Here is a 14,092-nt window from a genome sequence, read left to right as displayed (position 1 = left end):
ACAGAGGGAGGGACAGAGACTGGGAGAGTGCAAGGGAACTGTGGATCCTCAGCATGGGGAACAGAGTTCAACACTTCTCGACACGTCTGAGCCATTACAAATGGTTGCCAAACCTGTCCCAGTTTGGCTTCCCTTTCCGTGCTCCCCACAGGCCAGTAGGGACACGGCCCAGAATACTGTGCTTGAGATATTAGGTTAGTGCCCATGGTGCAGACAGTAATGGCCAAGCCTTGGAAAGTGATAGGCAGAAGGGAAGGCACTGCTCATCCAAAGAGCTCCTAATGCCTCCGTGTCAGAGATGTCTAGGCTTGGGGCATCTGGGGGCTGAGCCTGGAGGAGCAATTCCCCTTTAGAAATTCACTTTTACCTTCTCTCTCTCTGTCACCCTCCACTCCCCTCGCCAGCTAGCAGTCACCCAGATGAGGTCAGAACGCGGGGGCTGACACAGGGTGATTTCAGTCATCCACTGGATGCGAGAGATCGAAAGTCAGAGCCTCAGGTGCTGCAGAACCCACCCTATACAGCTCTCTCAAGGCACCTCAGTCCCGACCCACCCACCACATCCCCAGCTGCTCCAGCAATAAGCTCCCAGCGCAGCTCTGCCGATCAACCTCAATCTTGACTTAACTTGCTCTGCTAGTCAAGGTCTGGGCTCCCCTCATGTTTGCACTTCAAACCTGAGCCCCCAGCTTCTGCCTTCTTGGGCACCCTTAATCCCCACTCGGACTCTCACACAACACTTCCATCAGGCTACACCTGTTCTGTGATGAAAGACAGGACTTTCATTGCCAGAGCCCACCACCTCGCACTGGCAGCAAACCCAAGAAATTTACTGCTCTACTCCTGAATTGGAGTCAGAGACAAAACATAATAACCAAAGGGATGTATTCTCAATTTAATTGGACTTTGGAGTGGGAATGAAAGGGCAGAGTTTGGTTCTAAGAGAGTTGTGCGCTGCTCTTATTCATCGTAACCGGGTGTTCACTCTGAAACATAATGATGGACATTTGAACAGGCACCCCTGTAGCGTCCGTTGGGTCAAGCCTGGATCCCTTCTAAAACCAAGCATGGCCTGGTCTCACTCACCGTACATCTTGCCTTCGTCCGAGAGGATGATTTTCCGCCGGCCGCAGGGGGGGTAGATTGCCAGTGCCTCCTGGAAGCTCTGCTCGATGTCTGGACTCCACACTCCCTCGGCATCATTGTCCAGACTCTTGTCCATTCCCTCCTGTCCATCTTCTTGCCCCTCCCCGGGGCTGCCGCTAGCGTTCCAGCTGTTGGACGCTATTGTGATGGCTGCTCTGGGCTCCGACCCCGAGCCCCAAATGGCAACTCGACAACCTGAGGGGACAAAGCAAAGGTCAGCAATGGACGTCTCCTGACATCCTGCTCCCAGCTGTATGCACACTGCCTCCGACCAGCCAAGAAGAGCAGGGGGAAATAGGGGCTGGGAGGGGAAGTTCCTCCTCTGCTAGGGATACCAGCAGTGAATGTATTCCTGTCAGGTGAGACAAAGGGGTCCTAGAGCTGGCAGCAACGCCCCTATAGAAACTATTGGAGCCAGAGGAGAGATCGGTCTGAGGTACATTACAGGGCAGCCCCCAGAAACCTCCAGCCCCAAGACGGGACCACGTCCCCTGCCCCGGATCACAGCCCTGCCCTCCAGGAACCTCCAGCCCCAATCCTGCATCCCTCTTCTACCCATATCAAGAGAGGAGAGCAAGGTTTTACCGGGCAATTATTGGCCCATCAGGCAAGAACCAGCTGCCAAGTGACTGGCTCTCAAGGGGTAATTGCACATGGCAGGGAGGGGCTCTCTGCCACCTTGAATGCAAAGACAGAAAATAACAGAGATGGAATATGGCAGTGGTTCTCAAATGTTTGTACTGGTGACCCCTTTCAAACAGCAAGCCTCTGATTGCACCCCCCTTATACATTAAAAACATGTTTTTATATATTTAACCCCATTATAAATGCTGGATGCAAAGCAGGGTTTGGGGTGCAGGCTGACAGCTCACAACCCCCCATGTAATAACCTCATGACCCCCTGAGGGTCCCGATCCCCAGTTTGAGAACCCCTGGAATACGGGCTGGTACAGGGATTCGCAAACTTTTTTTTTTGCTGTGATCCCCCTTGAAAATATTTCAGGCTGTGATGACCCATACCATGCCACCCTTACTTCTGCACTGCTGCTGGCGCTGCCTTCAGAGCTGGGCACCTGGCCAGCAGCTGCCGCTCTCGCAACCCCCTTTTGGGTTGGGACCCCCAGCATGAGAAACGCTCGGCTGCTACATGCTGGGCATTGGAGAAGTGGGTATTGCTCCACTGCAGCCCCTTGGTAGTTACACGACAACCCAGCTACTCACAAGCTGTGCTGCTGCCTCGGAGCTCCCTGGCCTGCTGCGTTTCGGCATCGTTATACCTCAGTGCAGGGATGCAGCACAGGCAATGCGGTGGGGAGGCCTCAGCATGGTGTCACTGCCCCCCACAGAACAACACAGAGCCTGTGTCGGCACTAGGCTCCCTCGCTGTGCAGTGCCTGAAAGTCCTGCTGGGGGCCCCTTGGGGCCCAAAGTGCAGCCTCGCCGTCAAACTCTGCCCCCACCAAAGGCTAAACTCCCCAGTGGCTTAAATGGGAAGAGTTGGACATGAAGTCTGTAGACAGGAGCAGGGTTTGAAAACCCCAGCAGAGACTTTTGGAGGCACCCAGGGGATTTGGATGCCCATTTTCTCTTGATCTGAATGGGGGCCAGGTGCCTGGATCCCAGCTCTGAAAACCTCAGCCCCTAGTTTTGCTTTGGGACTCTGGTTCAACGTGTCTATTTGGACAAGCCTGCCCCCTCCCCCGAAAGGTCACTGGGTATTGCGTGTAGGGCGCAAAGCGCCAGTGGGGGCCCCCGGGGGAAGCTCTGCTCCCCAGACAGGTTCTGCCAGACAGGCCTCAAACCAGCGCCTGCGACTTCACCTCCCCTCTTGCTCCCCCCCTTCCTGCTCAGCTCCCAGAGCATGTTTTGCAATAACATGTTTGGCGGCAGCTGCTGCTGGTGGGGAGCTGAGAACAGAGGTGTCTCCTTCAGCTAGAGGCTTCCCGGAGGGGCTGGGAGAGCACATGAGAGGTCTCCAGTACAGACATCTCCTTTTAAAGGAACTGCAGCAAGCTGCTGGTTCAAGTGCGCAGGGATTTATTATTTTTTTTTAAAGTAACTTTTTTTTTCTGTCTCTCCCCGAGCCCCGTGATGTCACCCAGTCTCTCCCGCTGCTCCCCCCTCCCCGTCCTCCACTCGCACACCCCCCTTCTTTGGGAGCAGTGTGGCCAAATAAGGAGAACAGAATTGGAGCAGTTAGCCAAAGAGAAGGGGGAGGGATGGAGAGGGAGGCTGCTGCGGCTGTTGTGTAGCTTCCCGGCTCCCCAAACACACACACACACACACACACGCGCCCAGTTGTGAGTGCTGCACTGGGATGGGGTGGGGGGACAGGGTTTTTCTGGGGACCACGGGTGTGCAAGAGCTTGCAAGGGGAGCATAGGTGCAGGCAAGAGCTGGTTAGCTCAGGAGGCAAAGGGGAACAGAGTTGAGGAGCCGTTGCTGGAGAAGGCGAACGGGGTAAAGAGCAGCAGGGTAACAGTTGAACGCCTGCCAGAGACAGACAGACACCCATGTTTCTGCATGGGGCCAGGATGCAGCAGAATTTCCTCTTCTTGCAACACATGGAGAGAATATCGAGACCCTCCCCTCCCCAACACCCTCTCCTGGAGACACCTTGCTTCCTCTCACCCCAGGAGACGCAGGAACCCCTGTGGCTGAGCACTGCAGCACGGTTGGGGGGGGTGGGGTGGAGATACACTGAAGCTTTCTGCGCAACTACTGTAGAATATCACTGGAGGGTCCTAGAAGGGAGGAAATGAGGTTTGGAAGGGATTGTGAACCCCTTTGCTTTATGGCATGGCCACTCACTACTGGGGTCAGGAGGAAGCGGTCTCTGGGAGCAGGATGTCCTTGTAACTGCAGGACCTTCCTCTGAGCCAGTTGGGACTGGTCCCTCTTGGAAACAGGATGCTGGGCTGAACAGATCCTGGGCTGATCCTGTCTGACAAGCCCTGTGTTCCCAGGAGATCCCACCCAGGACACTCTAACCAAGGGTTTGGAATCCTGCCTCCAACCAGCCATTACTGTTAATATGACAGTAGCTGCTGAAGGCCCCAAGCAGAATGGAGATGCTGTGGCACTAGGGGCTGTACAAACACACATGCAGACCTCAGGCCTGCGTTAGTGCCCAGGTCTCCCATCGCTGCTTACAGGCTGAATTAGTATCCACACGTCTTCTCCTACTGACCCCACTAGTGGGGAAACCTCGGAGATCACCCTGAGCTTTCCTTCCCATCAGGTGACGACACAATCAAAGCTCTGAGTATTTGGGGTGGGGGAGAAGGGAAGAACATAGAGCTTCCCTGCCCCACCCAACTGGGGACACAGAGAGGAAGAACCAAGGGTGGCCTGGCCATGGTGCGAGTGGCAACTACTGGGAAAACAGTGTCTTGCCAAGCCAAGAAATTCCATTTCCTGGAGGGAGGGTGCAGGCGAGCGGCGAGTCATAGCTTTGACGTACAGTGCAAGAGATGATGAATCCAAGGCTCCACCCAGCCCTTACAAAACAGCGACCACAATAACAATTGGGAAACCAGCCATGCTGGGCTTCCTTTGGAGGTGTGGGGCTGCCTAACCTGATTGGAGTTGGGGAGGGAGGCTGGAGTGAAACATGTCACCTTCCTTCTTTTACATCAGCTTGTCCTTGGGGAAGGCGGAGGGATTCCTTCACTCAAAATCAGGGCCATGGCCTGCTCCATTCCCAAATCCAGGAGGCCAGTGAGTTCCGCAGGTCCCTTGTATCAGTTCTCCAGTAATGTCAGGGGCCTCGCAGGATCAAACTCAGCTCCTGCAGCTTAGTTTGCCATCTTTATCCGCCCCCTAGTGTGGCCAGGAGATTGGCTGACCTTTGTAAGCAAGCTCTCTGGAGGACATGAGGAGCTGAAGGTTGTCACAAAGAGCTGGGGTGAGATTTTCCTTCAATGTGCAGAAAGATCTCAGATTTGACCAAGATGCAAGACCAAGACCTCTTGAGCGTTAATGTTCCCATTTCTCAGGCAGGTCCCTCCAATGGCGACCCTCTTTCCTGGAGCTCATCCAAGCCTCTCGCTGCCTCTTTGAGTGCATACAAAATGGTGACCTCACCACTCAGAACGGAGAAGATACCTTCTCCAGAACCAACGTTCTAGGGGAGTTCTCATTCTCCCAGGAGCTTCAGTACATTTCAGCAAAGCCCATAAGAACTACCTACTTCCATCACCACTCCCCACAGGGATATATTCATCCACTTTCCACCTTCCTACCGTCTCTCTTTCCTGTCGCTTCTCTCACTTTCCCCTCCCTTCCTCAACCTTCACGTTCCCTCTTAAGTAACCCACCAAACATCCCCCTCAAAACAGAGACACAGGGCCAAGAGCTTAAGTAAGGGGGAGGCGGGGAAGGCTGGGGAGCAAAGCTCCCCCATCTCTGCTCTAAGTAGAGAGGAGCTCCTGTTTCTATTTTAATCACTGCATTAGGCTGGATTCTCACCAATCTGGTGAGACCACGTTGTGCTATACCACTAGTGGACTCTGACACTAGTGCGGCATGACCTGCCCATCGTAGAGAGATCCCCTGGCAGCACAGAGCCAGCGAAGAACAACTCTCCCCTGCTGGTATTGGTGTAGCAGAGATAGGGGGTGTGACCTAAATATGCCAATCACCAGCTGTGGGGGGTCAAATTTGTGCCCCGGGCAGCCAGTGAGAGTCCGAGCAGCCTTCAGGAACCAGTCCTTAAAGACCACATCGAGATTTGGGGGTCGGGGTGCAAAGAGGGGCTTTAAGGACATTGTAGTGCAGGCACAGACGTGCACAAATACACATCTCCTGACCTGCACTCGCTGCAGAACAGCTGTCCCTCCCCAGGACCTGGGGGGGAAGAGTGCCCAGGGCTGGAAAAGCAGGGATGGTGCAGGTCAGAGCTGGTACATACAGCAATGCCAGCACAATACCTGGGCTCCAAGGGGTGTCTACAACCCACTATATCTAGCTAATCAATGCCAGCTGTTTATTTGTTAGGCTCATCACAGTCTCTCTCCCTCAGTATTTTATTTTGAGAGCAAATCTTCTTGCCTGCCTTCATTTCACTTTGGCTCCACATCTGTTCTCGTAGCCAGGCCTTAAAAATCCAGGTAAAAATCAGGACACGATACGTGGCACCACAAATTCCATCCTCAAACTCCAACACCCCATCGGCGCACACGAAGCAATACATGTGGGGTTCCAATCTCACACACGTGGCCTCCATAGATGCAGCAGTGGAGGGAGGGAATGCTTGAATTTGGGGGAGAATAAGCATAGGGGAAATGGAGGCAAGCAGAGAGTGTGATCTTACAAACACCAGGGTGACTGTAATGGAGCCAGTTCTGCCTTATAAGAGGAAAACTGGGCCCACAGAGATGGAAGGGGCCTATTTAGCTTGAGTCCACACCCCTGTACAAGGGCAGGATATGACAACACAAGAGATGCTGCATCAGATATTAAAGCAATGATGCCCTTGATCTCAGGTTGCTCAGGAGTCATAGGTTGGGAGGGAAACATGGATGGAGACAGGAGCTATAATGTGTGTCATGGAGCAAGGTCCTCAGTGGATAGAAACTGATGTAGCTCCAGTGACTTCAACAGAGCTACATGGATTTACACCAGCTCAGGGTCTGGCATCAGGAGACAGGTGTAGTGAAGGCTATTCCTGGTGGTGGGGTCAGCTTCTGCCGGCTTTACAGAGAGAGGGGAGGTGGGGACAGGAATGCAGGCCAGTGTTTGAGGAACATTAGCAAGGTGCTGCAGGACTGGGAAGCAGGAGGATGGAGGGTGAAAAATCCAAGGATGAGGTTGGAAACTAGGAGAGAGCTTTGTTCTGGAGATTCTGTAACATGGAGGAAGACAAGGACTGCCAAGGATGGGCTAGCATGCCCCTATTTACAGGCAAGGGCAAGGTTACAACAGGATACAGAATGAGATGATCTCACAGGCTCCCAAATACATGTCTCATTATTAATCTGGGGAACTCATTGTCAGAGGATGTTGTGAAGGCCAAAACTATAACAGGGTTCAAAAAAGAACTAGGTAAGTTCCTGAAAGATCAGTCCATCAATGGCTATTAACCAAAATGGGCTGGGATGCAACCCCATCTCTGAATGTCCCTAGCCTCTTGTTTGCCAGAAGCTGGGCATGGACCACAGGGGATGGAATTGCCCTGTCTGTTCATTCCCTCTGAAGCACCTGGAATTGGCCACTGTTGGAAGACAGGACACTGGGCTAGACAGACCATTGGTCTGACCCAGGATGGCCGCTCTCATGTTAAGCTGGGTCTTCTGACATATGCTCAGGTTTGTTTCAAAGTGCACTGGAGACCCTCCCACCCTGCTTGCACCAGAAGCCCCAGATGCCAGAGACAGACTATCACAGCCCTGCCTAGCAGGCAGTGCAGGGTGGCTCCTGGTTCTCCAGCATTTTGTCCAGGCTGCTTTTTAACCATCCCAAGCAGTGGTGTATTGAGAGCCTGGTCCATCTCCTGATAGAGATCATAGCATTGGAACCACTGCTTATGTGAGTGGGAGAGCCTGGGGTACTTGAACGAACGCTTATACTAGCCATTGCACCACTAAGACCATGCAGAGCTATGGTTTAATGGAAGGGCTGCAAATCAGTCTCTACAGATGAGCTAATTTCTGTTGAAGTAGCTCGGTTAGGGGATACTACAGTCAGTCTTGGGGGAGCTCTAGAGTTTCATGGAGGAGGAACTTTTCCACATAGGAAGCTGATCAAATCTTCTCTACGAATAGTTCTTCTGCGTTTTTTTACCCAAGCTAACACATCCTTATTGCGACGCTGATAGCCGATTTGAATTCCTACATCAAAGCTTCGTTGATGGGCATCCATGCTTTCTTTGTAGAGGCTGGTGATGGCGGTGGTGGCATTCCAGGCAGGCTGTCCTGACATTCAGCCTATGTTCTCCTTTCCTTATTTCCACCTTCTTACTCCCTTCTAAACAACCCGTTACCCTCCTTGGGAATTACACACTGCAGACACTTTAGAAAAGGTTATTTCAAGCCCCTTCCTCACCACTAACTCCAGCTATGCATTTAAACTCTCCTCCTGACCCTCCACTGCTGGCGCTGCCCTCCTCTGCAGTGACATCAGGGCTGAGAGCAGCCTGCATAGGTGGAGTATGGCTCAGCCAGACCCTGAATGTCTCCGGACACTGCTGTTGGGGAGAGATCTCCCAAGAAGCCTCTGCACCTAGCATCTTACTGCAGCAGAACTGGAAGGAGGATTCTCACCTGGAGCGAAGGTGAGAGGAGAGGGTTCCTGCATTCCGGAACTAACTAGGAGGATTGGCAGAAGCATCGGGAACAATAGCCTCTAGCTCCCATCCTGGTCAGATGGTCTCTCCAGCTCTGTGCCACAACATTGAAGCACACCCAGGTCTGCAATCAGGAGACTGCCCCGTGCTGCTGGGGAGAGAAGAAGGGAAGCTAGCTAAGATGTACTGGGGCAGGAGTGGAAGCACAATCTGCTCCAGGAGAGTTAGGAAGGCAGGAGGATCTGTTGACATAGGGGGTAGGAAGGGATAGCTGCCCTGTGAACTGGTTCAGCTCCTGCTCAGCTGTGGGCCCACCAGGTTGGCTGGTGCTGGGCCAGTCCTTGCTGGGCCCACATGGGAGCTCTTCTTTCCCCGGGCCCCCCGCATTTAAAGAGGATAAAAGTTCACAGACAAGCCCAGACAGGAGGCTGCTGGCTGGAAGCTAGTGCAGCGAGCTGCACCTCTCACCTGAAAGACAAAAAGTTTCAGCTTACAGCCTGGGTGTGACCTTCCCTGGTGGGGGAATCCAAGGCTGCAAGTTCCACTCCGATTTCCCCCTGCGGGGAGTTTCAGGCAAGAGCTCACACCCACCTGCTGCTCTCTGCTGAGGGAAGGGAAGGGAGGGAGATCTCTTCAGAGCAGCAGCCCTGCAGTTAGAAAGGGTCTCACACCAACAGGGTGCAGGGGGCCCCAATGTAGGGTGGGGAGGGGAGAAGGAGCACAGGCGAGAAACTGGCTTCCCTGCTCTGCGCCAAACCTGTTCACATGGCTCCAAACGCACAAACACATGGCTTTGTTGTCTAAGCACCATGTTGACTACTCCTAGGCCTGCAGAGTTCCAGGCAGCTGACATGAGGTCCTGCCTGGAGAGTATTGCCCCAACACTCACCATTGTGCAGGGCCAGCCCTTTTCCTCCCCAAAGGTGGCTGCATTCTGGGGCTGCGTATACACTGTCATATGTCCCTGTGGGATCCTTGAGGACAAGAAGTACCACACAAATGCAAACTACCATCAAGTGAAATGGGGATAGCTGGGATCAGCCCGTGCAGTAACCCACAGGGTGGGAGAGGAACAGGAGAGAGTGATGGAAGGGAATCCCCGGGGAGGGTGTATTAATCTGCCACAACCTCTTATGGGGAGAATTCTACCACGCCCCCTATGGGAGACGGTTTGGCCTGGCCACACACACACACCTGAGCAAGGAGCTGCACAAAGGGCCAGAGAAAAGAGAAGGTCACTGTGACCTTTGGGAAGGCAGAGAGATTCACTCCCCCGCCTCGCCGAGTGGCTCCCCATTCCCAGCCCCAGAGACAAGCCAAGGCCAGTGGGCAGCGTTCAGTTACCAGAGCGTCCGGGAGGTTTCACAGCTCAGCGGGACGAGCTCCCACCAGCGCTGCCTGCTCCCTCGCTCTGCGGCCCCATCCTGGGGGAGATGGCGTTGGGTGTATTTATAGCACAGGGGGAGGGATGGAATTGGATTGCCAGGTTTAAGTCTCCAGCACAGCAGCAGCCTGCTGGCCTGGCACAGCTCTCTATCAGAGGGGCCGGTGAGACAGAGTCCCGGAGAAATGATGAGAGAGAGGCCTGGGCTGGAACAGAAATCCAGAGGGGTCCAGAGCAGAATCATCATCCAAGTGTCCCCCATGTCTCCAGGGACATCGGGGTTTTAATGGGTCACATTTAGAGCTGCTAGTGTGAGCTTCCCAGCCAAAACTACAAATCTGAGGGGAGGTCTTCATGAAACACATCAAGCACCCTGTTTGTGGTGTGAAAGTTGATTTGGAGGGGGCTTGAGAAAGCCTGTATAGATCCCCCATGGTTATGGGAGAAGGCTGGGAGGGGGCCTCCAGCCCCCCATGGTCATGGGAGCTCAGCCCAGACGTGAGGGGGCGGCAATACTTACAGAACTCCCCTGGCAACACAGGCATCGACCCAGCATTGCCAGGGAGCAGACACACACTATAGATCCTGTGTGGCCACTGCAGGCTCATCACTATGGGTGTGGGGCCCTCACAAGGGCCTGGCCATTTGCGTAACTCAAGGACCATGTCCCCAGCAGCAACTCCAGTAGCAGACCGGCTGCCCAGCTTTCTCCCTGAGCGGAGCCGCAGATAGCAATTTGGGAACAGGAGGAAGCAGCCTGGTGGTCACTGGGCCCCTGCCACTCACATACCCTGCACTACCGCAGCAGAGCTCCAATCCCATCAGATGCTGCCCATGAGCCCTAGATTGCTCCACAGGCGAGCAGGGCACTGACAAAGATACAAAGATGTCCTGGCTGGGGAGAGACGGGGTCTCTGGGCAGGACAGACAGGAGTGTCTGTGCCTTGGATTACGCAGCCCAGCCTGTCCTTGTGCCGGGGTCAAGCAGGCACTTCAGGGAGCTAGGTGATATAGAGAGTGGGTAGCAGCCACTTGGGACTTTGCAATCAGCTAAAATCTGAGGGATGGGACAGGAGGGTCCCCTCTCCTAGCTGTGGGAGACTCTGCCTCATTGGAGCTCAAAAGCAAGGAGTATTTATTCAGAGACCCAGCAAAGCCAAGGTCCTGCCCACTCCATGAAGGACCCAGAATGATTCCTGCAAGAGCTGGGGCATTAACCCCAGCAACCTGGCTGCAGTTCCAGTGCGGTTACCTGAACACCACCACCTCATCATCCAGAACTCCCCATCTCACTCTTCCCTTCCCCTCCTGAGGGCTGTAGTGAAGCATTGCTGTGTGCCGCCAGACAGCTGCTGCATTCCACCCCAGAGGTGGCTGCAGTTCAGCGATGCCAAGGTACACAGCTCAAGGAGGACTTTGGGATCTTTTGAAATAGACAGCACTACTGGAATTCAGAGCCATCGGGGGTGCAAACATTTCCCTTCCAGTACAGCATGACCGTGTAACGGCCCCAAGCCATTTCACACAGCAGCTCTCCGGCCCCTCGCATGTGTTAGAGTGTTAGCCAAGAGAACGCACAGCCCCGAAAGTAGGCTCTGAACTCCAACAGGAGGAAACAATTTGCAAGCACGCAGAGGCCTTCTTTAATATGCTTCTAATTTCTGGAAGGAGAACGCTTGCCGGGGGCATTCTCCATGATGCTGCCTCTCAGCCTCTCCCCCACACCTCCCCCCACCAATCTTTTCCATGTTTGTTTTGTCTGCATGTTAATACATTTTATCCGACTGCATGCACGGGAAGGAAATGGGGGAGGGAGGCAGGGACGGGGCGGGAAAGCCAGGTTACCACCTGCAAAGCCGGGGGGCGAGGAGGTGCAGCTCAGAAGGTGGGAAGGTGGAGTGGTTTCAGGGGAGCCTGTAGGGAGAAGGGATCCCCAGATTCACAGTGCTCCATCCTACAGGGGTGGCAGGGAACAACAAGGGGGTGTCTGTGTAGGGAGGGTGCTTCTAAAATCCTCGATGGCGAGGGATGTTGGTGTAAGAAATTAAAACAGCCACAGGAATGACGTGCCAGCTGCTCTTTTTCTTTCACTGTCTCTATGGTCTGTGGGTCGGGGTAGGCCACGTCCGATGCTCTTTACAGGGCACACAATGGTCGATTCTGTCCACAGCACCATGAGAAGCATTGTTAATACCAGTTTGGGGATGGGAGAGTTGATCTGCTTGACACCCAGCATCTAACCTGGCAGCTCTCGTGAAAGGCCCCCCAACGCCACTCCTGAGCCCCTCCGCACTGTCCCAAGCATCGGCAGAGGTGCGTGGGACTGCCAGTGCTCAACTCTCCCCAAAGACAGAGTACATGGTATTGCTGTCAGCCCGGTGATCTCAGATCTTTACCCGTTGTGACTGCACCGCCTGGCCAGCCCTCACCAGGAGATCTCCACCAGCAATCACAGCCTCAGCCTGCAGGCCTATCACCAGGGCCTCTAACCTCACACGTTTGGGCTGGGGGATCCCCAGGTGGAAGCATTCCAATGATGCCACAGGCAGCGTTAGCAGCTCAACAGATGGTGCCCCAGTGGAGCACTAGGAGGTTCATTGCCTTTCAGAAATCCTGGCCATGAAAGACTTCATAGCAGTTTTTCCAAGAGCCAGGATGTTAATTCTGACATCCTGGTCAAATCGCAGGTTGGATGACCACATTCTGCAGACCCTAACCATCCCCCTTCCCTGCAGTTTCCATGGGAGTAGTTTCTGTTCTCTACTTCCCCTCCTGGAAAACACTTTCACATGCTCCACCCCAGAAGTGGTTGCCTTTCAGCAAGGAATAAAGCAATTCCTATCTTTAGCTTGAACAGTAGTATGGGATCCTGGGGGTGGAAGTGAGGGTGGAAAGCATTATATTCATCAGCAGAGCACACCACCTACGTATTTCTACCCAACAGCGCTCCCACAAGGACCAAACCTCAGAGACCGACTGATACTAATGGTTGGGGGTTTGTGCTCTTTTTCTAAACTGTTACCAAGCTGCAAGGCCCTTTGATATTTAGGGATTCCCATTGCTTGGAATCAGACTTCACTTCTACTACTTGCTACCATCAGGGTATATCCCCTTGCCAGGATCCTGCCTGCAAAAGGGACTGAGAAATCCAAGCCACTGATGTGGCACTATAGGCTGTGTAAAAGCAAAGTTTCAGAGGGAAGTGTAGCTCAATAACAAGCCAGTTAGCAAGTGCCTGTCTCTCATGTCCGCCCCTCACTGGATCCATCCTCTTTTCCTGCATTCCCACCCAACCCCATCATTCAGACAGGGGAATGGATGCCGAAGGGCCCCTGGATGGTCCAGACTCAGAAGTCCTGGGACTTTCCCAGACACCCCTCCCCCCAACTCCTGCTCCCTTGTGAGACAGCTGAGTAATTTCCTTTCCTCTATCACTTCCTGTCTTTTCCGGCCTGGCGTGGAGCTCAGGAAGCAATCAGAGCGAGGAAACCACAAGAGGCCACGTGGCTCCAAGGCCACGAGGGATGCAGCACCGATGGATGGTGGCTCCTAAAGTGACAGCAGACTGGAGAGAGGGCCTGGGACTCCCAGGCAACCACCAAGTCCATTCCGTCCCCTTTAGGTTATTGTGTCCCCAGATGTGCTGGTCACCTTCTACCCACCAGTTACAAACAAGGACACAGGCCCCAGCCTGTGCACAGCGAGGTAGACAGCCACTGACCCCATTCTAACAAAGCTGCTCCTTTTCCTCCCCAGTGACCCACAGAGGAACTTCCCTGACCAGACGCCAGCAAGGCGTGGAGATGGGACACCAGGGAACCGAGGCTCAGAAGGACTGAGACTTAGGCCTTTTCACTCAGCCCAGAAACCTCTCACAGGCTCAGGAAATGTATCTTGAATGGGTCAAACCCTGCAGGGTCCCCAGTCCCCCTTAAGTCAACGGGGATCTGCCTGGGGAAGAACCGAGCCGGTGGCCCAGTATTTTTAAAGCAAAGCAGATGTTTCTCGGAGCCTCACTGCTAGGTAACGGGGCAGCCATCTTGGTTCGAACACGACCACATAACCCAGCAGCAGGGGTGTCCCTCTTGCTTTCCATCCTGCTTAGCCAGCAGAGGCACTTCACTGATTTACATTTTAATAAAAGCTTTTAAAGCATTAATTATTTTCTAGATTATGAAACTAGTTGGAAACTGACTAAGTCTTAGACTGGCCTCCTCCAGCGTCACCAAGATGGCCACTACCAGGAATGGGATCATCTTATTTACATAGCACTTTGG

The 14,092-nt window shown here is 53.7% G+C and overlaps 1 protein-coding gene across 5 annotated transcripts in view; it reads right to left on the bottom strand.

Moving 5' to 3' along the window:
* TEAD3 (TEA domain transcription factor 3) overlaps nucleotides 1-14,092 on the bottom strand; it is a 57,596-nt gene that overhangs the window by 30,297 nt on the left and 13,207 nt on the right. For 2 of the 5 annotated variants that reach the window (XM_030561276.1, XM_030561277.1), the window contains exon 2: nucleotides 1,087-1,341. In XM_030561276.1, the coding sequence (XP_030417136.1) occupies nucleotides 1,087-1,222 (136 nt within the window). In that variant the 5' untranslated portion in view covers nucleotides 1,223-1,341. Of the gene's footprint in view, nucleotides 1-1,086; nucleotides 1,342-2,367; nucleotides 2,446-14,092 lie in introns of those variants that run through there. The other 3 variants (XM_030561274.1, XM_030561273.1, XM_030561275.1) reach the window with 3 other exon arrangements.

Source organism: Gopherus evgoodei, chromosome 4 (genome assembly GCF_007399415.2).
Source record: "Gopherus evgoodei ecotype Sinaloan lineage chromosome 4, rGopEvg1_v1.p, whole genome shotgun sequence".
Lineage (NCBI taxonomy): Eukaryota > Metazoa > Chordata > Testudines > Testudinidae > Gopherus > Gopherus evgoodei.
The sequence above is the reverse complement of the archived record's forward strand: the minus strand, read 5'-3'. Positions and strand labels throughout refer to the sequence as shown.